The sequence below is a fragment of the Dunckerocampus dactyliophorus genome, chromosome 13 (assembly GCF_027744805.1).
Source record: "Dunckerocampus dactyliophorus isolate RoL2022-P2 chromosome 13, RoL_Ddac_1.1, whole genome shotgun sequence".
Lineage (NCBI taxonomy): Eukaryota > Metazoa > Chordata > Actinopteri > Syngnathiformes > Syngnathidae > Dunckerocampus > Dunckerocampus dactyliophorus.
This window is the reverse complement of record NC_072831.1, coordinates 22,997,673-23,022,904: the sequence shown is the minus strand read 5'-3', so window position 1 is coordinate 23,022,904 and position 25,232 is coordinate 22,997,673. Positions and strand designations below refer to the sequence as shown.

At 41.6% G+C, this 25,232-nt stretch overlaps 2 protein-coding genes across 5 annotated transcripts in view; one reads left to right on the top strand and one right to left on the bottom strand.

Moving 5' to 3' along the window:
* Positions 1 to 20,007, top strand: part of impg1b (interphotoreceptor matrix proteoglycan 1b) — a 28,431-nt gene extending 8,424 nt beyond the window's left edge. Inside the window, exons 5-18 of one of the 3 annotated variants that reach the window (XM_054795964.1) lie at positions 1,307 to 1,341; positions 1,421 to 1,467; positions 1,553 to 1,702; positions 4,008 to 4,066; positions 4,138 to 4,322; positions 4,389 to 4,730; positions 5,314 to 6,527; positions 7,819 to 7,908; positions 13,646 to 13,865; positions 14,793 to 15,003; positions 16,825 to 17,010; positions 17,084 to 17,258; positions 18,596 to 18,679; positions 19,231 to 20,007. In XM_054795964.1, the coding sequence (XP_054651939.1) occupies positions 1,307 to 1,341; positions 1,421 to 1,467; positions 1,553 to 1,702; positions 4,008 to 4,066; positions 4,138 to 4,322; positions 4,389 to 4,730; positions 5,314 to 6,527; positions 7,819 to 7,908; positions 13,646 to 13,865; positions 14,793 to 15,003; positions 16,825 to 17,010; positions 17,084 to 17,258; positions 18,596 to 18,679; positions 19,231 to 19,314 (3,082 nt within the window). In that variant the 3' untranslated portion in view covers positions 19,315 to 20,007. The remainder of the gene's footprint in view (positions 1 to 1,306; positions 1,342 to 1,420; positions 1,468 to 1,552; positions 1,703 to 4,007; positions 4,067 to 4,137; positions 4,323 to 4,388; positions 4,731 to 5,313; positions 6,528 to 7,818; positions 7,909 to 13,645; positions 13,866 to 14,792; positions 15,004 to 16,824; positions 17,011 to 17,083; positions 17,259 to 18,595; positions 18,680 to 19,230) is intronic. The other 2 variants (XM_054795967.1, XM_054795965.1) reach the window with 2 other exon arrangements.
* A 1,236-nt stretch (positions 20,008 to 21,243) lies between these two features.
* myo6b (myosin VIb) overlaps positions 21,244 to 25,232 on the bottom strand; it is a 59,077-nt gene continuing 55,088 nt past the window's right edge. For both annotated transcript variants that reach the window (XM_054795960.1, XM_054795961.1), the window contains 2 exons: positions 22,597 to 22,815; positions 21,244 to 21,839 (listed from right to left, as the gene is read on the bottom strand). In XM_054795960.1, coding sequence (XP_054651935.1) covers positions 21,640 to 21,839; positions 22,597 to 22,815 — 419 coding nt within the window. In that variant the 3' untranslated portion in view covers positions 21,244 to 21,639. The remainder of the gene's footprint in view (positions 21,840 to 22,596; positions 22,816 to 25,232) is intronic.

Below are 25,232 nucleotides of genomic sequence, written 5' to 3'. Positions count from 1 at the left end.
GAATATTAGATAGTGTCTGTGATCCAATAAGAGCATGTTGTTTGTGTGTGTATCTGTTTTTTTGTTTTAAACCTTGTAAAAAGGTAAAACAAAAAAACAAACAAAAAACAAAACACTCACAAAAATTAAGTTAAAAAAAGGAAAGAATGTTATTTTTTTTTTAAATTAAAATTAATTCAAAATATATATTTTGAACAATTCATAGATTCATTAAAAAATAAGAAGTTAAATAACTTTGTTTGACTTGTTTTAGTTATAATGAGGCATGTTATCTGTTTTTAATCTTAAACCTTTATTACTTGGAAATGTATTTGAAAAAAATGCAAAAAATTACATTTACATAAGGTAAAAAAATGCACAAAATGTTAAATGTTATATATATATATATATATATATATATATATATATATATATATATACTGTATATATATATATATATATATATACATATATATACATATATATATACATAACGTGCATATATACTGTATATATATATATATATATATATATATATATATATACAGTATATATATATATATATATATATATATATATATATATATAACATTTAACATTTTGTGCATTTTTTTACCTTATGTAAATGTAATTTTTTGCATTTTTTTCAAATACATTTCCAAGTAATAAAGGTTTAAGATTAAAAACAGATAACATGCCTCATTATAACTAAAACAAGTCAAACAAAGTTATTTAACTTCTTATTTTTTAATGAATCTATGAATTGTTCAAAATATATATTTTGAATTAATTTTAATTTTAAAAAAAAATAACATTCTTTCCTTTTTTTAACTTAATTTTTGTGAGTGTTTTGTTTTTTGTTTGTTTTTTTGTTTTACCTTTTTACAAGGTTTAAAACAAAAAAACAGATACACACACAAACAACATGCTCTTATAATAATCTCAGTGTTTCAATATATATATATATATATATATATATATATATATACAGTATATATATATATATATATATATATATATATATATATATATATATATATATATATATATATACAGTATATATATATATATATATATATATATATATATATATATATATATATATTTAAATTACACTTAATTCAAAATAAAAAAATTCATTCATTAAAAAAAATAAAAAATGTAAATCATTTTGTTTTTACTTATTTAGCTACAGTGAAGAATGCGGTGTTCATTTTCACCTAAATCTACGTTAGCAAATATGGTTTCTTGCCCGAAAAAGGACTACAAGCTCAAGACTAAATAAAACACGCAGGTCAGGTTTTAACAAACACCATCCTTTTCCCAGTGTTGTAGCCGAAACAACAGAACCTGGAGTGGACTGTAAGTCGAAAACAAGATCGTAAAAGAGTTATCACTACTTTTTCATGCTGGTCAATAAGCATATTTCACTTTATCTCAGGCACCTGGACCCCCGCAGTGATTCTCATCCCAGCAGAAGATGATGTGGTATAAAAACACAGCACTCTCATTTGTAAATCTAAACTTTTTGCTCCGAATCCTTCACAATTTGCATGGCTGCTGTCTCTGCTAGATAAAAGAAGAGCCAAACATGATCAAAGAGAACTATGGGGAGTACATTGTGGAATTCAACGCCACCATTGTGGACCAGGCATACATCGATCTGCTGCGAGACCCCCAGGCTGCAGAGGTCAATGACATCACCAGAGAAATAACAGACAAGGTACGATCCCAGAAGGAGGGAATCATAGAAGCATAGATTTGTCCTGAATGTGTCATGTCTGTCACCTGTCACGCCTGGTTGGCCAGCCCTCTTCCGGGCCCTCCCATTGCCTGATTGTGTCTCTCGGGAATTTCTCATCACTCCTGATCACCTGCCTTATTTATACGCTCTCGTTGTCTTTCATGTCATGTCTTAGGGTTCTGCAGCTTTGTTCTAGCTTTCTTGTTACAGTACTCTGCCTGTCCTTCCGCCTCGTCACCTGCCTTACATTTTCGATCCCTCTGCCCTTTTGGACTGACCTTTTGTGTGCCTGCCGAGTCTGCCTTTGATGCCTTCTTCCTGAGCCAAGTTCCTGGCAAAATGTCTTGATAAGATGAAGAATTAAGATTCAGGGGGAACAAAGGGTCTCGCCTTGATATCAGAGTAGGGGGGGTGTTCTCATCAGTTTGTCTATGCAATGGTTTTACCTCGAGAAATATCACTTGATCTTAAACGCGATGTTTGTTGACAGCAGTTTCAATGTTATGGGCTGGGCTAAGGCCGACTGGTTCTTTCCGCTTGCAGCCACACTGGGATGGTTGGATGAGTCCACTTAGCCTTGGCCCAAATACAGCCGGGAATTATGGTCTACAGGGGGTTGTAGCTTGCAAGCTTAAGGGTAAGGTGTCTTGCTAATTAGGTCAATTGGGTGTATTATGGTACTGTGGTGTTACCTCACACTCACAGTAGTTCATCTTTGAAATGAAATAGTTTTCTATCAGCTCAAGGTACCAGCCTTTGCAGTCAGCGGACCGTAAGTCATTGCTGTATTCGAACCTGACGTCTCTTAGCAATGCCTCTGTTGCTATGGAAATGCAGTCAATCAATTAGAGGCACTGACACATAAGAAGTCTTTTTTTTTTCCCCTACAGAAACATTCAGAATCAGTCAGCAAGAGACATCAAATTTCAGACATTTCTGAAGTTGGATTTCAAATGAGTCGAGTAAATTTGGGAGGGAATTTCAAGACTGATCCCTAGGGTGCGGCGCTTGGTCCGAACGATGGGGTCAGAAGGGTTGTATCAGATGATTGGAAGCGGAAAATTGTGGCGTGACATTGGAGGAGGTCCTGTAGATATTGGGGAGCAAGTTTATTGAGGGCTTGACCAAAGGGTAGCTTGGAGATAATGGACAGAAGGGAGTGACACCATGAGTGACACCACGTGGAACTGCAGTTATGAACGGAAATCAAATAAACTCCGTCCAAGATACAGGATCTCAACCACTTGTTCTAAATGTCTTTGAGTTATTCCCTTGCCTGTGAATATTCTCATTCATCCATGTCATTGTATTCCCAAGGCATTGAATCGATCGCAACTGCTTAGTCCGGCTGGAGCTGTCCTACCTAGTATTTTAGCACAAACTGATGAAGCCTGCTCGGATTAAAGGCAAAACATCTTCTAAAACCACATGAACAGTCCTGTTGGGATCGATTTAGGCTTGTAAATCTCTCTGTGCTAGACGATTCGATACGCATCTAGATAGACGGGTCGCGATACGATTAAAAACGATATATGTTCAACAGAACGATTCGATACGGTGCACGAACGATAGGATTCAATGCGATTCTACGGTTAACATTTGTTGATGTAGACATTAATCTTACATAATAAAATGAAGAAGCCAATTCTATGAAAGTGGCATTCTTACAGTATTTTCAAATGTGTAAAAGAGCACATCATATCCCCAAGCATGCTGTAAGACGCTGGCAAAAATAAAGTCAAAAGACAAACAGAATAACATGTCAAAGGTATTTATTTTTTGACACAAACCAAAAAAAAATGCTGAATAAACATCTTTTTGTTTGATGGGGTCAATATAAAGTAGAGGTGGCACTATTTGCCACATGGGTGCAATGAAAATACTTTGTTAATTTGGAATGTAAACAATCCCATACTCAAAATTTCATCGCAATAGTAAGCGGTCACATTTCAGCCTCAGCATCGTGTTTTGAACGTTCCCAGTAGGTAACAAGGGTAGTAGCTACTGCGCTGCTACTCTTTACATCCATTCTCGTCTTCAGTCATCGTAAGCTACGGAGCATGGGTAACAATCGTTTCGCCAGCAGCTCAGGCTCTCGAGTTGCTTAAGAGACGCACTGTCAACCAATTGCTTGTCTCGCGATACCAGGTGTGTGTCTCCACAGTCGATTCATCTTGATGGCTATATCTCGCTTGTCAAACCGGATATCCTCAATGGGTTTATTGTTCACATCCATAGATCGATCCAATGCCCTGAGAGCTGTTCTCTTCTCTTCTTTCCATAGATGCTTCATGCGCTTAAAAAAGTGGCAGGGTTCAAAGAAATTCGCATGTTGGGATTTGGGTGAGTTTACTGTCGTTTTATCAAAGGTAAACATCAGAGTAATCTTCGGATTTGTCACATGTGTGGAACAGCTCGGAGGGTACGACTCTGCATTATGCTGTGCTCTTTGATGGAGACACTGAACTCAGTGATGATCCGGAGGCTCCAGGCATGGTGACCAATGAGGGCACTGCTAAATTAAGAGAGAGTATTGTCAAAGCCTTACAAAAGGAGCCGTCACTTCCGCTGGACATCCAGAATCTTATCTTCGAAGCTGGTAAGCGCAATTTTCACACACTTTATTCAAGTTGACTTCTTGAATCAAAGTTTATTGTTTCTTCAGTAACGACAGCTTACCCAGATGCAGAGCTCAGCATGTATACACTTGGGAGCGGGGAGACGATCAAGGTCGTGGAAGAGGACAGCACCCCTAAATATTTCCTAACAGTGGCGGCGATGGAAAACCAACCTCCAACAGAAACCTCTGCACCTTCCATACCGACCACCCTGTCAAAGTCCACCTCTGTACCTACGGTCGCTGATGAGGTGCCAGTGGCAGCAGCAGTGGAGGAGGCATCCACTGGTGATGCTTCAGGGGAGACGAGCGATGTCATCACTCCGATTGCGACACTGGAAGCCATCATAGAGCAAGAAGAGGTTGAGGACACTGAGGTTCTCAGCGGAGGTGAGCCTCGCTTGTGTCTCTCAGATCAGATCAGTGGTCGCCAACCTTTTTTAACCCACGGACCGGCTTGTGTTGCCACAAATCTCCCGCGGAAAAAAGCACAAAATGAATGCCGACCCACCACCCACCAGTTCAAGCCTGGAGTTTTTCCAGAGAGATGATTACATCGCTGTTTGACATGTGTGGTAAAAGGCAGTGTGCTAGCATGAATTAACTTGAGACAAATGTGCACATTAGCACTCAATAAGTCATCAAAACGTACCTTTATGCATTCCCACATAGTATCAGCATTTGACACCAAATATGAGGTGAAAGAAAAATGGTAAAAAGCAGTAGTCTATCAGTGAGGAAAGTTAGCACACTCACAATGGATATGCGTCAAGTGAGACGGATGTAACTTTTCAAAATAAAACATCCAAAAAATAAAAACTACTTAAGGAAATTATTTTTTCTTTCTGTGCGGTCCGGTACCAAATGACCCGGGGGTTGTGGATCACTGCCTCAGATGACTCATTGAATGAATGAATCAGTTATCCTGAAGAGACATAATGTTTATCAACCGAACATATTTTCCTTTTGCCAGAGCATGTAGGAGCAGACATGGATGAGAATGATGACTTGACCCCATCACCAGCAAACGACCAACCTGAAATTGTGGTCATTGATGAAGCTAACCTTCTGGAGTACACAACCCCCGCAGTTATGGAGATTTTTAACACAGAAGGAGAATTTTCAGTCTCCACATTGTTGTCTCACGAGGATGCGGTTGTGGACATTGAGCCAGAGCCTGACGCGCAGCCTGTACCGTCACCTGCAGAAACCCCCAGCGAGGTCCCCAGTGAAGTTTCCACTGGAGTGTCCAGTGAAACCAACAGCGGGGCCCCGACCACAATCCCTGTAGAAGCCCCCAGTGATATCTCCAGTGAGTCCCCAAGCGAGGCGCCCAGTGAGGTCTCTAGTGAATCCCCCCGTGAAATCCCCAGCGAGGCCCCTAGAGAGGTTCCCAATGAGGGCGTTGGCACAGGCCCCAGTGAAGTCTCCAGTGAAGTCCTCAATGAGGCCACCAGTGAAATATCCAATGAAACCTCCAGCGAGGCCCTGAATAAAATCTCCAGTGAAATTCTTAGCAACGTCCTTAGTGAAGGACCCAGCAAAACTCACAATGCCTTCACCGAGGCTTCCGCTAAAGCCCCCATTGAAGACTCCAGTGAAGTCCCCAGTGAGGCCCCATTTAAAGTCTCCAGTGAAACTTCAGTGAAAGTCTTCAGTGATCCCCCTGCCAAAGATACCAGCCAGTTTTCCACTGAAGCTCTCAACAAGGCCCCGAGCAGACTTCCCAATGAACTCCTCAGCAAAGTCCCTAGTGAAGCTTCCATCGAGACCCACAGTAAGGCCCCAACTGAGGCCCCCAGCGAAGCCCCCAGCCCTTTCCCCAGTGAAGGAAATGGAAATTATTCCAGTGGAGGACACAGCAGCGCCACCCTGGTCTTAGCGGACCTTCCTCCGGAGACTTCCAACAACATACAAGATGATGTGGAGCCCAAACAGGGTAGGACTGAAGTGAACCAGCCCCTAGAGGAGAACAGCAGTCTTCCATACCCTTCAGAACCGGTCGAGCGGTCTACGGTGGCCCCGGCCATGAGACAAGCCAGCACTCCTGTGATGGCTGCGATGCAGCAGAGCAGAGAATTAGTGGTTTTCTTTAGTTTGAGGGTGACCAACATGATGTTTTCTGATGACCTTTTCAACAAGAGCTCCCCTGAGTATAGATCACTGGAGAATACCTTTCTCGAGCTGGTAGGTACACAAGCTTTTGTGCTAGATATTATGCTGCTGCATGCTACTCTGTGGTACTTTCTTTTATAAGTGCATTGATGCTTTTTTTTTTCCTTTTTTCAAAATTACTATCTGACCTTGGTGGGTTAAATTAGTCACTGGCAACCTGGACTTTGTGAGGATGCATTTTGCAGCAAGCCTTATCCTCACAGCTGCCAATTTCTCCCAAACATATCATTGTGGATTTCTATTTTTGCTCAAATTCTATTTTTGTAAAGGTTGTAAAGTTTGACATGGTGGCCAAATTTCAAACAATGAGTGCTATTAAGAGCAAAAACAGTGTAGCCATGAAGCACTCGGCCGTAAAAGTGACTTTAAACTTGAACGTGCACGTAAGTCACTTTTAAAGAAGCAGAAACAAAAACTGTTGTTTTTTTCCTACCTGGCTCCCCCTACAGTTGTGAAGTGTATTTAAATGTTCTACTGTGTTTAAATACAAAATTGATTGTAGTAATCATTCCTATGCTAACCGACAAAGACCTGGTCCAATGCTAAAAGAAGCGAAAGCAGCCAAGCCAATGAATGTACGTGCTAAAGACTAACAAAACTTACATACACATCGTTTGATTGCGCTAACACAATATGAGAGGTGTCCTGGCTGGTCTAGCCGGGGTTTTAGAGGAAAGTACCATTAATGCTCTAATTATAGCCAGGTCATTTATTTACCTAAAAAACTTCAAATGTATTCATTTATTGATAATGTGGAGTGCATAAGGAAATGGACTAAAAAATGTAGCTTTCTTTAAGCACATGTTCATTTGAGAACACGTATATTGTACAACACAGCAACAGAACCAATGTTGTAATAGCGGTAAGGAGCAAACTCCTCAACCAGCATTAATAGCGGCGATGAGTTCATTGTAGCAACAGTACAGCATTTGTAACACGCGTGAGTTTCACACCAGCTAAGGACGGCAACCAACATTTTTAAGTGCACACACGGATAGATAAAGCTGCCGGATATTGTCATCATGTGGGGTTAGTAAAAACGACATCGGGGGTCGCCTACAGCCACAACTGTTAATGCCAATGTTTCTTGACTCGACGCTAATTAGATACACTGGTAGTTATTTGCATTTGTGCGACTATGGACTTAGCGGTTAACTGAATAGAGGTGTTAATTGGCGCATTTACGGTATGTAGTCCGGGAAGCTGTGACTGCAGGGTCAAATGCTTACTTCCTGTTACTTCTAAGTCAAGTGTGCAGGAGCAGGAATGAAAAAAGCTCTTCAAATGGTTCTGTTTCACTCAGACTCAGCACCCTGGGCCCAGAAACTCGCCAATTCCTGGAGCATCCAGTAAATCTGGGCCTAGGAGACAGACAACTTTAGCCTCCATACCGGTATTTTTGGTTTTCCATATTGGAACTTAACATGTGCGACGCCTCAGAGAGAGCGCGAACCTTTCTGCTTGCTAACTAACAAAATACAGCATCACAAACTGAAGGCACGCTAACACACTCTTCTTCTCTTACTGCCGTAGCAACTGACATCTATGCTTTTATGTGACTTTGGTTTCATTGTGGTTTTGTTGCCTTAACTTTGTCTTCAGCGTAGAGACGCTTGTCATTAATTGTGTTTGTTACGTATATGTACAAAGGGTCTATTGCACAAAGACACACACATTTTGCACAAATCATGTTACATTGTGATCGGTTAACCTTTAATTAACTTTTGCATTTTGCATTTGTATGAATCACATTACCATCATGTAAACTGGAGACTTGTTCCAACATGTTTGCACTCACACTCCAAACCTATAGGGGGCAGCATGTTACCTGTATTTTTGTTGTAAAACAAGATTAAGAAATGATAAGACATATTTGCTAGCTAGCAGGCGGAGTTTATGCTACAAAACTTTTTGTTAATCACTGTTTCACTGTAATTCTTAAGTAATACGCATTTTTAAAAGTACTGGTACACAAATCTCTGTTACTTTAGCACAGCTTTAAGCAGCCAATTAGCCACTTTCCAGGCTAAACTTAGCTAACCTATTTTTCCCTCAAACTGTTTGAAAGAGAGCAAATGATTCCCTTGAAACTAAATTTGACTTTAATGATATTAATTTAGACAGAATCTCTTGCATACAATAAATATATTACCTGTGTGTTACATTTGTGTCCATATTTGTTCAGTGTATCACGACAAATGCAAAAAATGTGGTGTCTTACTAAACATGCAGCTGATCCCCGTACCAAAAGTACCAAAAGTAGCAAAAGTACCAAAACTACCAGTGAATGCCGAAAATACGAAAGTAATTGATACGCCCGTTAAAATGTCTATTTTTGACACACTGCTCGCTCCTCCCCCTCCAAACCCTCCTGCTAACTTAACGTTGGCGTGCCCCCCTGATTTAGGATTAACATTTGCAATAAAAGTGACTGTAGGAGTTCGATTACATTCAGCTCCAGGACCCCTCTCTTTTCAATTGCCATTGTTTACTAGCGACGGAAGCTAACAAGCTCACATTAACTGTGGTGTGTTCAAGAACGGCGGAAGAAAGTGCAAAATCTCACTGCTTGACAAGCATAAGCACAAAGACACGTGTATAAAATTGTGAGCCTTTTAGAAAGTGGCACATGCGTTCTGTACATTTTACATCTATTATTTATAATTCATTGGCAATTTATGCTGCTTTTTCTGCGGAAAAAAAAACCGAAACGTGCGAATGTGCGGGGATCCACTGTATTAGCATAACTCATCTGTTTGTTTAATTGAAGTGGATTATATAACCACAGTAATGCACCAGGTATAGCAATAACTTCATGCTCTTGTACGAGAACCCCTTAAAACCATTTCTTTCAAGTGACTGTAAAGTGTAGCATTATCATGTTGTTGGAGCACGTTAACGCTCATGTTGCTGCAAAATACGATCAAAATGATGGTTTCAAGCAGGAGTTCTGGTAAAACTACTGCAAGATCAAGTTACATAACAGCTAGCGTGTAACACTTTTTCACCTGCGATCAGTTAGAAAGGAGCAAACCTGTTTTGTTTGCATTTCGGGACGCTTGAGGTGTGCTGTTTGTATAGGTGATAGCAGGGGGCTGAAGCTTGCCCCTGGTCGTCTGAATCATGACACTCAGGTCTGCCTTGTGGAGGTTTGTGGTTTGCGCATGCGAAGAAGCGTTCATTCTCTTACGCACACACACACACAAGCGCACACAGACGCTGTTAAAAGTTTCAATCTGCTTTGTGCGACGTGCGGACATCTGCGTGCAGTTTGACACACTCTCACCGCGTGTGGTTGTTCAGATCAGACGTTAAAGTCAATTTGTCGGCAAACTTACTTTGCAGTGAACCTCTAGTGTCGGACAAACTCCGTTCTGGGACCTTCAGTTTGATTTTAGAACAATTTCCCAATTAGACATAATGGAAATGGAAATACTGTGTTCCGGGGTCACATCGTCACGTTCTAAAAATCTTGATGAACCGCGCCTGCCAACATGTGCATTTGAAAAGAAGCGACATTTTATGGAAAAGAAGGGAAATTCATTCTTACCCATCATACAAGTGTAATAAAAAAAAGTTAACCAAAGCCTTAAAACCAAAACATACTCGTTCTTAACTCGAAATTCTCATACGCGTGTCAGAAGAAGTCAACTTCTGTTAACAGCAAACCAATAAAAGGCTTTCAAGTCCTAACTTTCGTGACAAATGAAGTCATCTGAATGTGCCTGAACTCCTTCAACATTCTTAATTGTGTAAAGACGCAAAACGAATGCAACCCAAATAAAACATCAAAATAATAAAACACTATGTCTTATTTTCAGGCCACGCGTCAACATTCTTTAACAATCTTGTGCAAAAGTTTAAAAAGAAGTTAACGAGTCTTAATAGTAAAATGGAAATGCAAACAAGGAGCCTTAACTTCAATGATGAAAGCATTATGAAAAGAAGAGTCCCGTCGCCAATATGGCCCATGCATAAAGGCCCTAATTGTCATAAAAGTGTAAAAAGAACGCAACCACATAGAATTGTAAAGGTTAACTGTTGTTGATATTAAAACTGTTGCGTTTCGCTAACCCCAAGGATGCGGCGCCATGATAGCTTGTATGAGCAATAAAGAGCAAACAGCTAAGTCTGACGTAAAAACTCACCATGGAAGGTGGAAACAGGAACGTGAACTAAACAGCACGCCCCACCTGCCATCTCAAACAAAAGCACCAAGCAGGAACATTGGCAAGCCAAAGTCAGAAGTGTAACCTGTCATGTGGAACATGACAAAACCATCAACACGACAGATAGAACACGTCATGTAAATTCCACTGGGTGTTTTGGGAATAGGTCACAAGTAAAACGTTAAAGAGAAAGCAAATCCTTTGATGCTCGTCGAACTGAGCTGAGGTTGGCTGACGTTTGGTGCGGTTGAAGCTCTGACGTTTCGTGTGACTTTAGAGGCTTATTATTTTTGGTCAAATTGGGAATAGTCCGACATGGAATGACTTTACAGGTTTCGGTGTATTACGTGCTAAAGGGTGAGATGTCTAGTTGTTGACTATGGAAAATCCAAGTGCAAAGGAATACTGTAGAGAGTTGATCATTTTTCGTGAATTCATCCTATTTTGATTCATTGTCCCACAGGGAAGTCAGCCTTTCTAGTCTGTCTGACATCACATTCATCAATTTGCCCCCAAACATTAAAAAAAAACAACATACATTAACAAAAAAAAGCCTCTCCATCTCCAATCTTTAATGGTTGCCCAAACTGAGGTTTTTAGCTTCCTGGAGAACACAACCACAGAATAAAATTATGTGGCCAGACGTTTGAATTGGTAAGTATTTACTGTATATTGTCTTTTAACCAATAGCCCATTAGAATAGTCTTTTAAATGGGCTTTTTTTGCAATGTGAAATGAAACACAGCCCATTTAAATGGACAACACTCCGCCCCCAATTTGTGATGCTGCACACCCCGTGTTCGACATGCATGCGTTTGTTTACATGAAGCTTACCCCTTTCCTCCATTACTCCTGTACCTACTGGTTTGTGAAGCAACCACTAAAAATTGGACATGGAGGTTGGAATAACGACGCAGTGACATCATTTTAACCAGGTTCTTATTGCTTGTGATGCTTGGTCTTGTGAGGGGATGTTTCACTGGTAACCAGTAGATACAACCAGTAGCGGTTTCTCCTGCATAGATGGGGCGCGGTTGTTCCACAGTCCACAACAGAGACGAAAGGGAGGCAGAGACTTTGATCTTATGCGTCCGAAGCCACCAAAGCGCAGACTGGCCTCTAATCTAGCGTTCACCAGTAGACGTGTCTCTCGCATCAACGGGATGCGGTTGTTGCTAAGTCCCCAATAGAGACCAACAGTGAAGTAGACACTTTGACCTTGTGCACCTGAGGCCGCCGAGGTACAGATTGGTCTCAAATCCAGTGTTCAAGGGGACCCAGTCGATACAACCGGTAACCGTTTCTCCTGCATAGATGGGATTTTTAAGGTATGTTGAGTGGAACTTTGACCTTTTACATGGGATGCAGTTGTTCCCCAATCCCCAACAGAGACCAAAAGTGAGGTAGACACTTTGACCTTACGCATCTGAGGCCACCGAGGTACGCATTGGTCTCAAATCCAGTGTTCATGGGGATCCAGTGGATACAACCAGCAGCAGTTTTGTGCTGCACAGGAGGGCTGCGGTTGTTCGTCCGTACACAATAGAGACTAAAAGTGAGGCAGAAACTTGGACCTTATGCAACCTGAGGGGGCCAAGGCCCGGTCAGAGGCCACCGAGTCATAAATCGGTCTCTTATCTCGTGTTCACTGGGGACCAGATACAACCAGCAGCAATTTCTCCTGTATAGACGGTTGATAATAGAGACAAAAAAGTGAAGTAGAGACTTTGACTTTATGCATCCGACACAACAGATGCTGATGTGTCGGATGTTCTGTCACAATAGAGACAAAAGGTAAGGTTTACAAAGCACCTTTGACCTTATATGTCCAAGGCCGCAGAGGCATAGATTTCTCTCTAGTCGTAGTGTTCGCAGGGAACTAGCAGACACAACCAGTTGCAGTTCCTTTTGCATAGACAGGATGCGGTTGTTCCCCAATCCACAACAAAGACCACAAGTGAAGTAGAAACTTTGACCTTCTGTGTTCCGAGGCCACCGAGGCACAGATTGCTCTCCAATCCAGTGTTCACGGGTAATTTGACATCGGCGCTCAGGAGACAAATGGCTGACCATTTCGTTTGGAAGGCGGGATAACGACACTTCTTCTCCCAGAGAGACTATTAGCCGCGGGGGGAAATGGCCGTCAGATACGTGTCCCGCGTGCCGAGATGTGAAGTAACCCCGTCAGAGGCGAGCTCCTTTAGGCCTTCTTATCTCTCGCCCCACAGACCGTCCAGCGAAGGCCTAATCTCGCCTGCTTGCTTGGTTTTTGCCTCCATCTGGTCTGCAGGCCGACGTGAAGTGGAAATGCAATCGATGCCCATCGATGCGGGGCCATTACCTTCGTCCTCGGCTAAATATCGCCAGCGTCATCAGTCCATAGTCTTAATAGGTTGGGTTTTTTTCCACCCCTGCGTATCTCAGCAGGGGAACTTTTAAATGAAAGCAATGTTTCTACCTAAACAGGTTGTTTGTGTGTTAGCTTGCTTCACACACAAGGCCTCGGTCGCCCGTGAAGCCTCGATCTGTTCATCCGCCCCCACCATGTCACTCTTTCCGTGACTACAATTAACACAAACATGTTCTGTGCCGCCGCGTTACTAACTCTAACCCTAATTTTGCGACTCGATCTAATTACGCCGAGTGGCGCGGTGGCAGGATTTCACGCTTGCATCAAAAATGTAATTATGAACTATTCATAGCGATTGCATAAAATGTGACCTGAATAGTTAGCGATTGTGACAACCTCAGTCCCTGTTGTGGGACGTAGATGTTTGATCCACGTGTCTTTGTCTTCTCATTCCTGCTCACCTGATTTCACGGCTCCTTTACCAGATTCATCAACCGTTTCCTCCCTGAGTGCTAACCGAGCTTTTAACCACGTAGCAATCCAAGCAAATCAAATAGCTTTCCTTTTTTTTTGTCTCAAAATACTCATGAAATGTTCCGTCCTCCTTGCAGCTTCTACCGTATCTACAGTCCAATCTGACCGGCTTCAAGCAGCTGGAAATCCTCAACTTCCGGAACGGCAGCGTGGTAGTGAACAGCAGGATGAAACTGGAAAAGGAGGTACCGTACAACGTGACCGAGGCGGTGCACTGCGTGCTGGAAGACTTCTGCGGTGCCGCGTCCAAGCGGCTTGACATCGAGATTGATAGCCGCTCCTTGGAGATAGAACCAGGTGAGACGTCCTTGCTGATATAATCTCGGTCAAATGTCGGACCCTCGGTTGAATGATGAAACGACACGTCGAGTTAAAAAGTGCTTTTAGTAACCCCGACTGGGAACATACCTTTTTGTGTGTATGTGGCTTTAATGCTAATGAGCTGTGTGTCCACTCTGTCTCTGACAGTGTGTGAGTCTACAGGAAGCGCGTTTGTGCGTTTTATCCACTTTTTACACGCACACTGTAACTCTGCCCTTGTCCAACGTAACAGTTATTTCTTTGCTCACATCAAAACAATGCAGCTATAAATTAAAATACTATTTTACATGAATATTTTACTTTTACGGTACAAACTATTAAACACAACAAGAATTAAACAAATAAAAAATATAAGGTCAATTAAAATGGTAAACAGATGTAGAATATAATACAGATGAGGTTTTATAATTGGAATACATGACAGCATATTACAGAAAGCCCTGATCGCAACTTCCGATGAGGAATATTTAAGTGCTAGCTCCAACATTTTGCGTCTATAATGACTTCATGTTCATCGGTGGTGTTATGAATAACAATGATTTGATCGTGCTTGACTCTCCGCATTCTCATAATGGAGTTTAGTGAGTTGTGGGCAATGTGATGTCTTGACTCAAGTCGTTATGCTTATTCATGCCACAAGGTCAGCGTCCCCCATCCTGCCGTCCTCCTCCCGACACCGTCTGCTGCAGCGTGAACGCCAGGCATCTTGTTTGCATGGACGAGCTCCTGACTTTATGTCTTATTAAAAGTCGACGCATCCGCGCTCATCGATCAAAGCGCCCTTTCATTTCTCCTCTCTTCATCTAACTCTTCTGGCTGTGCATGCGCTAATGCGCGCTAATGTTAATGCGACGTCACCTTCCTAACCGTCACTCGTACCCTTTTTTTCCCCCACCTCCGCAGCCGACCAAGGGGACCCGTGCAAGTTCTTGGCCTGTAATGAGTTTTCACGCTGTGTGGAGAACAGTTGGACCAACGAGGCTGAGTGCCTGTGTGACCCGGGCTACAGCGCCGTGGACGGCCTTCCGTGTCAGAGCACGTGCGTCCTGCAGCCAAACTACTGCCTCAATGGAGGCCTGTGTGAAATCATTCCTGGGCATGGAGCCGCATGCAGGTACACAGGAACATAGCTGACACAAAGTCCTAGAGTGGCAATGTGAATTATGCAAATTCCAACAGAACCAGAACCTCTTCCTAGCGATATGTTCAAGGATGTGCAAGATTCATGAATCTGCTGCTGAAAAACAATGATAACCAGATAGAAGACGTCCAAAAGCACATATTGATCTTTTGGAAAATCTTAGTTACATTAATTTCCTGCAAGTATTCAGCCTTCAAACCAGGCAGGATGTCAGATTGTCAGACCTTCCCTGAATGCAACATGCAATGAACTAACCTCGTGTTTGCATCGCATCTGTTTGGATGCATTTTTAGTGGTTGGTATTATCAAGGTGATGTTTATTATGATATCATATGTGATATTGTTATTTTAATTGCATGTGGTGGAATTGTTTGGTTAGTGGGATTTATGTATTTCCAAAAAATGTTTTCAAATTGATTTATTTAATTTTTTTTTCCAACCCAAAACAGTTCAGGAAAAATAAAAACAAAAATGTTCCTAAATTTGGAGATACAGTGATCCCTCACCACTTTGCACTTCAAATTTCGTGGCTTCAGTCTGTCATGGTAAAGAAATATGCACATTTAAGCAAATGCATGTATAAGTATATATTTTTGCATAGCATAAATTTGGTATTTTTAAGCATAAAAATGGTAAAGGAACTAAAATACAAATATCAGGCATTCAGAAGACACATTCAAAGATGATGTGATGATATGTAGTATTGTACACTGATCACTAGGTGTCAGTAATGTTACTGTAATGTTCGGTTAGACACACAAGCACCAGACTTTTATGGTAGGTTTGAATTATAGGCACAACAGGCATAACAATCCCTAATAAAAATCCCTAATCAAAACATGGCCATCACTGTTGCGGCCGTAACCCACGCCAAGCTGAAACTCAACTCTGAACCCATGACGTCACTTCCTGTCTGGAACTGGAACTCATTTACAGCCATACACAGGAGCATGAGTCTTATTTATGTTTTAAATGGTTTATTTTCTCCTATTATGTCCACTCAATTTGGTCAAACGAGCATAAAGGTGACTATAGGGGTTCTATTTTATATCTAGAGGGCTCTAATAATGTTCAAACCCCAATTTAGAAGGTCATAAAGAGATTCTTTATGCTTTAACTACAAAAATATTCTATTCATAAATAAGGAATCCTACTTCACAAAAATTCCCTTATCATGGTCTGGTCTGGAACCAATTAACTGCGATAAATGAGGGATTACTGTACATGCACTTTTTTGGATAACAATGTTATGCATTTTTTTAGTGCCCCACCAATTCACTAGAGGGCTTTCTTTCTTATATATCTAATATTTTAAATATTTATTAGGTATTATTGTACATAATACTATCTATGTTAAATATAACAATTATATGAAATGTGCATATTAATTATGTAATATTTAAATGTATTTCTATTTTATTATCTGTATTTAATATCTGTACCATTCATGATGATTATTATTATATTATATTCCACTGTTATTTGTATTAGTATTGAGTTTAATACGGAATACTCAATGTGCATAAATGAAATCATCATCTCCTTATCCAGATGGCACTTTTGTAAAGTCTGTCAGATTTCTTGTTCCTGCACAGTGTCAACAGCAACCCCTACAATGGCCTATTTGGGCTCTTCCAAATTTGTCATTGGCCTGCGGGATCAAATTTGATCATGCTCCACAAATTGTGCCTAACAACAAGCGCAATGCAAGCTTGTGACAGGAGCAGGAACAGGAATGTGAGCCATGGTGCTGACCTAGCATGACCTCCATATATTCTTGCTGCTGTGTTCCAGATGCCCTGTAGGGAAATATTGGCACTACCACGGAGAGCGCTGCAGCGAGCTGGTGTCGATACCCCTCGACCCCTCACTAATTATAACCTGCCTGGTGGGGAGCCTCTGCTTGGTTTGCGCCATCATCGGTGTTTTGGTCTTTGTTAACAAGAAGTGCACAAAGACGAGAAAGGCGGTGACTTTGGTGTAAGCGTCAACGCTTCTCTTACTGTTTTCCTCGCTGCGATTGTTGTGATGTCAAGTGTATTCCACCCCATAGGCACAGCCTTGCGCCCTCCGCCTTTGACAATACTTTGAGGGTGAACCCAGTATATGAGAGTGACGATGGCATCTTAAGTCAAGTGTCCACATTGCCTTGTCCCTCCAGTTCGTCCTCCTCCCGGTCTGAGCAGGAACTTTACGGCTCAGTTGAAAACATACATCTGAGTATTGAGGTACACGGTGCTGGTGCGGCACGAGCGCTTGGGCTAACAATGCTACTAACTGCTCGAGTAGCCAACTCACTTCTCTAACACACGCTTAAGGTCCAATACGATCTGTCCCAGGGCGCTGAAAACCATTTTCCCATCATGGAAGTCATGGCAGTAGAAACAATCCGCTCTAGGGTGAAACCGTTGTCATCATCAAACCTTTAATAACCTGAAAGGCAATTTATACATCACATTTTAACATTCGCTGCTAATATTAAATGTAACATCAGCAAAACACTTTACAAGGAATAACATGCCGCATAATGAGTCATGTCGCAGATACCCGGATATTGCCCAAGTGTAATAAGAAGTTAACCGCTGTGATTGGTAAAACGTGAAAGGGTCAGTCCGCCTCATGTAACTATACCTTTAGTTATTCTTCTTATCTTCTAATGTTCTTAATACACTCTTAAAGTTAATAAGAAAAATGGAATAATAATTCTCAAGAATATGTAAGAATTATTAATTATTCATTATAATAATATACAATTGAAATAATAATGACAGAATAAGAGATAAAAAAATATAAATATTCTTTTTTAATTTAATTTTTTTTATATATTTTTCAATAGATTTTTATATTCTATATTATTAATTTGAAGCATTTACATAAATGAATAGCTCTCTTTCATAAATCCAAACTAAAAGCAAGACATACCATTCGGTAGAAGGGGATCATTTTTGACGGCGGTTGAGCTCTTTTGAATCACTGTTGTAAAAGTCAAAGGAAGTTAAAGAAAAAGCAAAACCGCAGTGGTTAAAACATGCAAACTTTTGATGCTGGCATAACTGAGATCTAATGTAGAATACTGAGGTCGAGGGCAATCGCAGTGTGACGACGTCTCGTGGGAGGTAACAGATGGCAAGTAAATCGCATCAATGGTTTTGGCTCGTTTTTATGACAAATGCCCTTCCTGACGTAACCCTGCCTGGTAATTGAAACCATGCCGCCTGCAATTAAAGGTGGAAGCATGTACCATTACACCACCAGGGATCGTACTTGTTTGGAATAAATGTTGCAAAAAGCCAAAGAAAAAGCAAAACACAGGCCGAGAATGACTCCTTTGATGCCTTTAGCCTTCCACCAAAATGTGTAAGGACGTCCTCAGGGGACTACTTAGGCGACCTCCAAAACTGTTACTCAAAACCTTCAAAGGCGATGTGTGTTGCTGACAGTACTTGTCGTACACTAGAGCTGCCCTCTTGTTTGTCCCTTGTACTCACTCTCCACCTTAACCCTCCAGAAAGTAATGAAGCATGTTGTAAACGCAGCATGTGTCATCTTTGTGTGCACCCCCCAGATCCCCAGACAACTCTACACCACAAGATCCGAAAAGTTAGTCTCGGAGCTGGTGGACTTCCATCAATGCATCCCGCACAATGAGGTGAGAAACCACACACACGCCACGGAATGACATTAGAGCGAGAGTGTGGGAATTTATGATTAAACAAGCCTCCGGGTTTAATATGAATAATATACTTGACGTGCGGATGGAAATATTTAAGCATTGCAAAAGTGATTATCAACACATCAGTGCATGCTTGAATCATCACAGTATCTTCTCAAAGGACAATACTACAGAAACTGAACCTGGACATGCTTTAGAGTAGGCAGTCGACAGCTTGTCCAGCAAGAAGGATTTACCGTCCACTGAAAAGAAGTAGACAACACAAGTGAGTAGCAAGATAATGAAGTCAACCGTGGTGGTGGTAGCATCATGAGTGCTGCTGGCACTGGGGGAGTCATTAAAGGAAGCACCATGTCCACCATGTACCGCATGGCCGTTTTCCAACATTGTGAGGAGCCCAAACACACGTCCAGGATGACAAGTGCCTTTCTGAGGAACATCCACCAGTGTGGTCATCACAGAGGAGTGGAAGAGGATTCCAGTAACAAGCTGTTCACCACTGACACATCTTTTCTTGTTTCTCGCAGACGTGGCGACTGCCAAATGAGTACAGAGCGTGTTTTCTTCTGTGGACGTCAGACGGCGAAGGCGGCGAGGCCACCGTGGTGTGACGGCGCCCGGCGTCCTGGGGCTCCGGTTGCCTCGGCGACACACTGCACCACTCCCCAACCCCTGACCGAGGCTACGTCTATGCAAAATGTACATTGATGCCACGCCCCCCTCCCCTGTAGAGAGCAGTTAGGTCATGAATTGTTCATGTGTCTTGTGTCTTGAGAGCTATGGCTATTCCAATACATGTGTGGATTGATGTCGTTTTCATGTGTGAATCAAATATTTATTACACATAATGAACAGTAGGAACATTTCCTGTATGCTACACCCTTGGCAAAGGCTGTTCTTTCCTCACAATGAGGTATTTATTATTTACCGGTACAGTGATACACATGGTGGTACCTCACTTTAGACCTTCTCTTTATGCTCCCGCCCCCATAAAGAAAGTGTGACTGTATCCGCTGATGATATATAGGTTGTTCCAAAACAGTTTAATCATTCATCTTTTCAGATTTAGTTTTTTTTGTACATGTTTTACAATTAAAATAAACAATAAAATGTTTTTGTATTAAATGTATTTGTTTCTTGAAAAGTGTTAGATTGTAACGGTAATAGTAATAGAAAAGGGACTTACAAGATGTTGAACTCCAGAGAAGAAGCTCATGGACAAAAGTCTATATTATTTTGCATCTGCAGAAAGTGAATGCAAAAAGAGCAGGAAGGAGGCATAAACTACAAAAAAGGAGGCACAGACAGTGTGGGAGAAGGAATTGCTGACTAGAAGACATCATGGGAAAAATAAAGGTCTCTTCTCAGATAAACTGCTTTTTTTTCCCCTTAACTCTCTGCAATTGAGTAAATGAACACACCCAGTTCGTGTCTTTTATTTATTTATTTATGGCATGCCTGAAATTCATGAAGACTAGTGTGCGTACTGTTTGCGTTCTGTTTACGCATAAATTATGCACTTGGCATGCAATTTGTGACTGAAAATTGTGTGCATTGGCATGAAATGACCATGCTCCCCGTTTGTTTACATCCAGTGCACGACAACAGCGCGAGCGACGCGCATTGTTCCCACATGGGTATGCATTCCACTTCCCGCATGAAGCAGTTGTGGCAGTATTTGGTCCCGCTGTGCCCCGCCTGATGCTACGCAACATCAGGCATCACTCCTAGCTTCATTAATTCCTCTAATTGCAAGGGACCTACAAGATGTTGAACTCCAGAGAAGAAGCTCATGGACAAAAGTCTATATTATCTTGCAGCTGCAGAAATCGAATGGAGAAAGAGCAGGAAGGAGGCATAACCAACAAAAAAGGAGGCACGGACAGTGTGGGAGATGGAATTGCTGACTAGAAGGCATCGTGGGAAAATTAAGGTCTCTTCTCAGATAAACTGCTTTTTTTTGTAACTTCCTGCAGTTGAGTAAATGAAAACCCCCAGCCATGGAAATTGAGATAAATTATTATGTTTGATGGCCAGGAATTTTCAAAGTGGGGACAATGAGCCTCCCCTCAGAAAACAATACGGTTGGGGCCTCCCCTACTCTTTGAAAAAATGAGACTCTTAAAAATTATTTTTGCATTTAATACAACTAAAGTTAGAGTAGCAGGTTTGAAAAATATATGTTTCTTTATTTTTCTCCATCTGCTGCAGCTCCCCTGTCGTCTTCAGACACCTCACTGTTTAAATATTGACTATTTATTGTGTTGTGGTTGTACAAGGACACGCTTTTCGAAGACCAAATGCCTGCAGTGAACCTTTAATCTGGTTTAACGCCGTTGATCACCTAAAGTGCGTGAGCCTTTACATTGTGCCTTTCGTTTGAAATAATCTCGTACGTTAATCTTGTTTGCTGCTATTCCCATTAGCGCGTCACCTCCAGTTAAGACTAGCGGGAAGTAACTGCTGCACTGGCTCGCGATTGTTCACACTTTGACTTTAATGATCTCAGGGACTACGGGAAAGAAAATAACAATGACGACTGAAGGGGCGGCTTGTATTTTATTCTCTACAGTGCTGCAGTGTGAATACAAACAGAACACAAGCAAGTGAAAAAATGAGATGTGAGAAACATGAAACGAATGTGGCCATATCTTATCAAATGCACACAAAGCCACCACAAACGTACATTTATCAAAATGAAATGATGAAGCTTCAAGAAACAACGTAAGACTCGTACACACTCATGATCGACACATCGACACGGTTAAGGTCTCAGGCTGGGCTTGCGAGGTGCATGTGTGTTACAATTTAAGGCCTCTTAAAGGGTGGTGAACACAACGTCAACAAACAACACAGCAAAGTGGACATACAGCTAATGTAAAGCTACAGGGATTGCATCATCTATCTTGCATAAGGTCCTCACTGTCATCTGAGGGTCACTTGAGGAGGTTCTGAAGCATGGCGGTGGCGTATGTAGGCCTAGCCTGCTTGTTCTCTATGGCTTTCTTCAGGTACTGCATCCCTTCGCAGCGCTCCCAGATTTCCTCAAACTGCCTGGGAAGGATCTCGGCACCCCTCTTCCGAGTCAGACCCGTCTCTTCTAGACTCAGCTCGCACATTTCCATATCGTCTTTGCCTGTGAGCAAAGAGACGTGTAAAAATACCATGACACCATTGCTTCCTCATTGCATTTCCTATCCATGATCCTAACTTTGAAGATGCTGCAAAAAAAGTCCCCCCCCCCAAAAAAAATCGACCCGCATTACGCTTGAAATACTACAACAACATGAAACTTTCCCAATGCCAACGATGAGTTATTATGCCTTATTATTGCTTACCATGTCTACTATATTAGGTAATACAAGTATAAAGGTGGCTATAGGGGTGTTATTTAATGTCTACAGGGCTCTAATAATGTTAAAAACTGTTTTTAGAAGGTCATAACCAGGTTTTCTATGCTCCACAACAACAAAAATATTCAATTTATTAATATATTGAATACTACTTCACAGAAATTCACCTATCGCGGTCATGACTGGAATGAATTTAGCGCAATAAACGAGGGACGACTGTATACCAGACAAGGCAAAAAGCTCAGTTTTCCTACATCTAGGAAACTGAGGAGTTTCTCAGAGTTTTGGAAAGTCTTTACTCTGGTCAGAGTTTTCCTAAAGATCAGGTTTATTGACAAAACCTACAAAACGCAAAAAAAAAAAAAAAGCATAAACAAGATGCATTTTTGTGGGCATGGCTAAAGTCTCAAAGTTTTTGAAAATGGCACGGTTATCATTTCTGCGTCTGGAAACTGAAGTCAGTAAAAACATATGCATTCATAGAAAATGTCACAACAAGTGCACGTGTACTGCACATATTAACAGTTTAAGTGGACTCACCTGCCACCAGCACAATGGGCCGTTTGTCCGGGTGGAGCTCCATCTGTCGGGCTATCCAAGGCCCATCAAAATGTGCGTACCACCAGCCTTTCTTCTTATTCTGGGGGTCCTTATACTGGTCAGCCGGGCGGATGAAAGGGATGCGGAAGTAACGCTGCTGCCGGTTCATGGCTACTTCCTGGTGCTGGGCTATCATGACCGGGGCGGGGTTCTGTTGAGCTGCAGCGAACGCGATGTGAGAATTTGATAGAAAATAAGAAAAGTTTGACCAGTGCTCCTATGCACTAACATGGGTGACTAAGGGCAAACTCACACTAGACCAGGGGTGTCCAATTCAATTCAATTCAATTCAATTTATTTATACTGTATAGCTCCAAATCCCAACAGCACTGATCTCATGGCACTTTACACATGAAGGTCAAGCTCATAAGTGAAAACAGACAACCAACTGAAACCCCACATGAGCAAGCACTTGGCAAAAAAGGAAAGGAAAATCTCTCTCTAGTGAAGAAACCTTTAACAGAACCGAGGCTGTGTGGGGCGGCCATCTGTCTCAACCGGTTGAGACAGATATAAAAATAGAGTAGAGGGATAGATGGTAGATCAATCCAGAAGTCTGAGTATTAGTCCAAGGAACATAGAGGAGTGTCTCTGCATATCAGCGTATCAAGGGTCAGTTCTAACTACACGCTTTAGCAAAGAGGCAGGCATAGGGTGTCTGTCCCCTGGATTGAATAGGGGAGACGGTTAAACAACAGAGGAGCCTAATAACTAAATACTCTGCCTCCCATTCTACTTCTAAAAATTCTAGGAGTGGCAAGTAATTGTAAATTCTGGGAGTGCAGTGTTCTTCTAGGTTGACAGGTTTCGGAGCTCTTTAAGATATACTGGTGCCTGACCATGTAGTGTAGAATTTTAAGCTTAATATTACATTTTACAGGCAACCAGTGCATTGAGGCTAATGAGCGGCACACACGGGAGGCGACATCGCCTCTATTCCAGTCATGTTCAGTGGAACGTGCACAATAGGGCGATTATCGCGAGTCACCTCCAGCCAAGTGACAAGCGAAATTCGTGTGTGTGAGAAAGCTTGTGCATTTTGTCGTGCACATGCTGGCTTGCGACATGATCCCAGAAAGTTGAAAAATGTTCAACTTTTCATTGTTGTCGCCCAGACGAGGACCAATCAGCGGGAGCTTCATTGATCAACCAATAAGCAGACAGGATGCTAATCAGTTTTTACTTTGATACCCCCCTCCATATTTGACAGCCAATCAACACCGTGGGATTCGCTCTGGATACATCGCTCACTGGTGTGGCTGGTCATCGTCGCTTGTTACGTCCTGTGTGCAGGGTTTGCTATGCGTTGGCGATGAGTTTCGCCAATCGCAGTTGTTGGTCGCCTCCGGTTAATATTCATGTGGCAGTATTTTGGACTAAGTGAAGGGTTTTGAAAGACTTCTTAGGGCAACCTTTAATAGAGTTACAATAACACAACCTGGAGGTCACAAAAGCATGAACACGTTTTTCTGCATATGTTTCGTCAATGGAAAAATGCTGTTCTTGACACTTAACTTAAGTTAATGGAGTATTTTCATGGCGTGTCCTAGCACAGAACCCTGTGGGATGCCATGACTGACCTTCACTTGTCTGGACTCTTTATTACTAATGGATACAAACTGCAGGTAATCTGACAAAAAGGACTGAAACCATTTTAATGCCATTCCTTTAATGTCAAGAGCATGTTCTAATCTCCGTATTAGGATTTGGTGTTCAATTGTGTCAAATGCTGCTCTAAGGTCTAATAAAACTAATTCTGAAACGAGCCTTTGTCTGAGGTGATGAGAAGGTCGTTCGTAATTTTCACGAGGGCTGCTTCTGTACTGTGGTGCATCTGAAATCCTGACTGAAAGACCAGAAGTAGATGATTGTTTTGAAGGAAATGGTGTAACTGATGGTGGCAACTGCTTTCTCTAGGCTCTTGGAGAAAATTGGAAGGTTGGATATTGGTCTGTAGCTAGCTGTCCAAAGTGCAGCCTGGGGGACGTTTGCTGCCTGCAGCTTGTTTTTTATTGGCCCGCGGCAAATTGATGAAATCGCGCATTAATAAAACTAAACCAAAAAACCCAGCAAAAATGGGAAATACATAGCAACAATGTAAAGAGAAATGTTGATACTATTAATGAAAAATAAAACAAAACCTGGTCTTTAAATATATGTAAAGGTTTTTTATAGCCTTTTTATAAAATTAAAAAGTACATAAAAAGTGGCCCCCCGTCTTTGATTTTCAGTATGAGGCCCTCGGTAGAAAAAGTTTGGACATTCCTGCACTTACCATGCTGAACTTTGGTGTGGATAGCCCTCTCTCTCCTACCCCACACTTCCATTCAATTTTACTGCAACTTCTCCAACTTTGTGGATTATTTCCAGTCTTATTTGAAGTCGTCCTGATTACTTGTACAAGGTTGACACTGTCACAAATTAATTTCAATTAAATTACTTTAAAAAATCATTAAATGACACATTCCATTCTGCTGTATTGGTGCTATTTCTATGAAGTTGTGGAACATTTCCAGTCTTATTTGGAGTCGATTATATATTATGTGACAGTCTGTCGCTGTAATTAATTTCCGCAA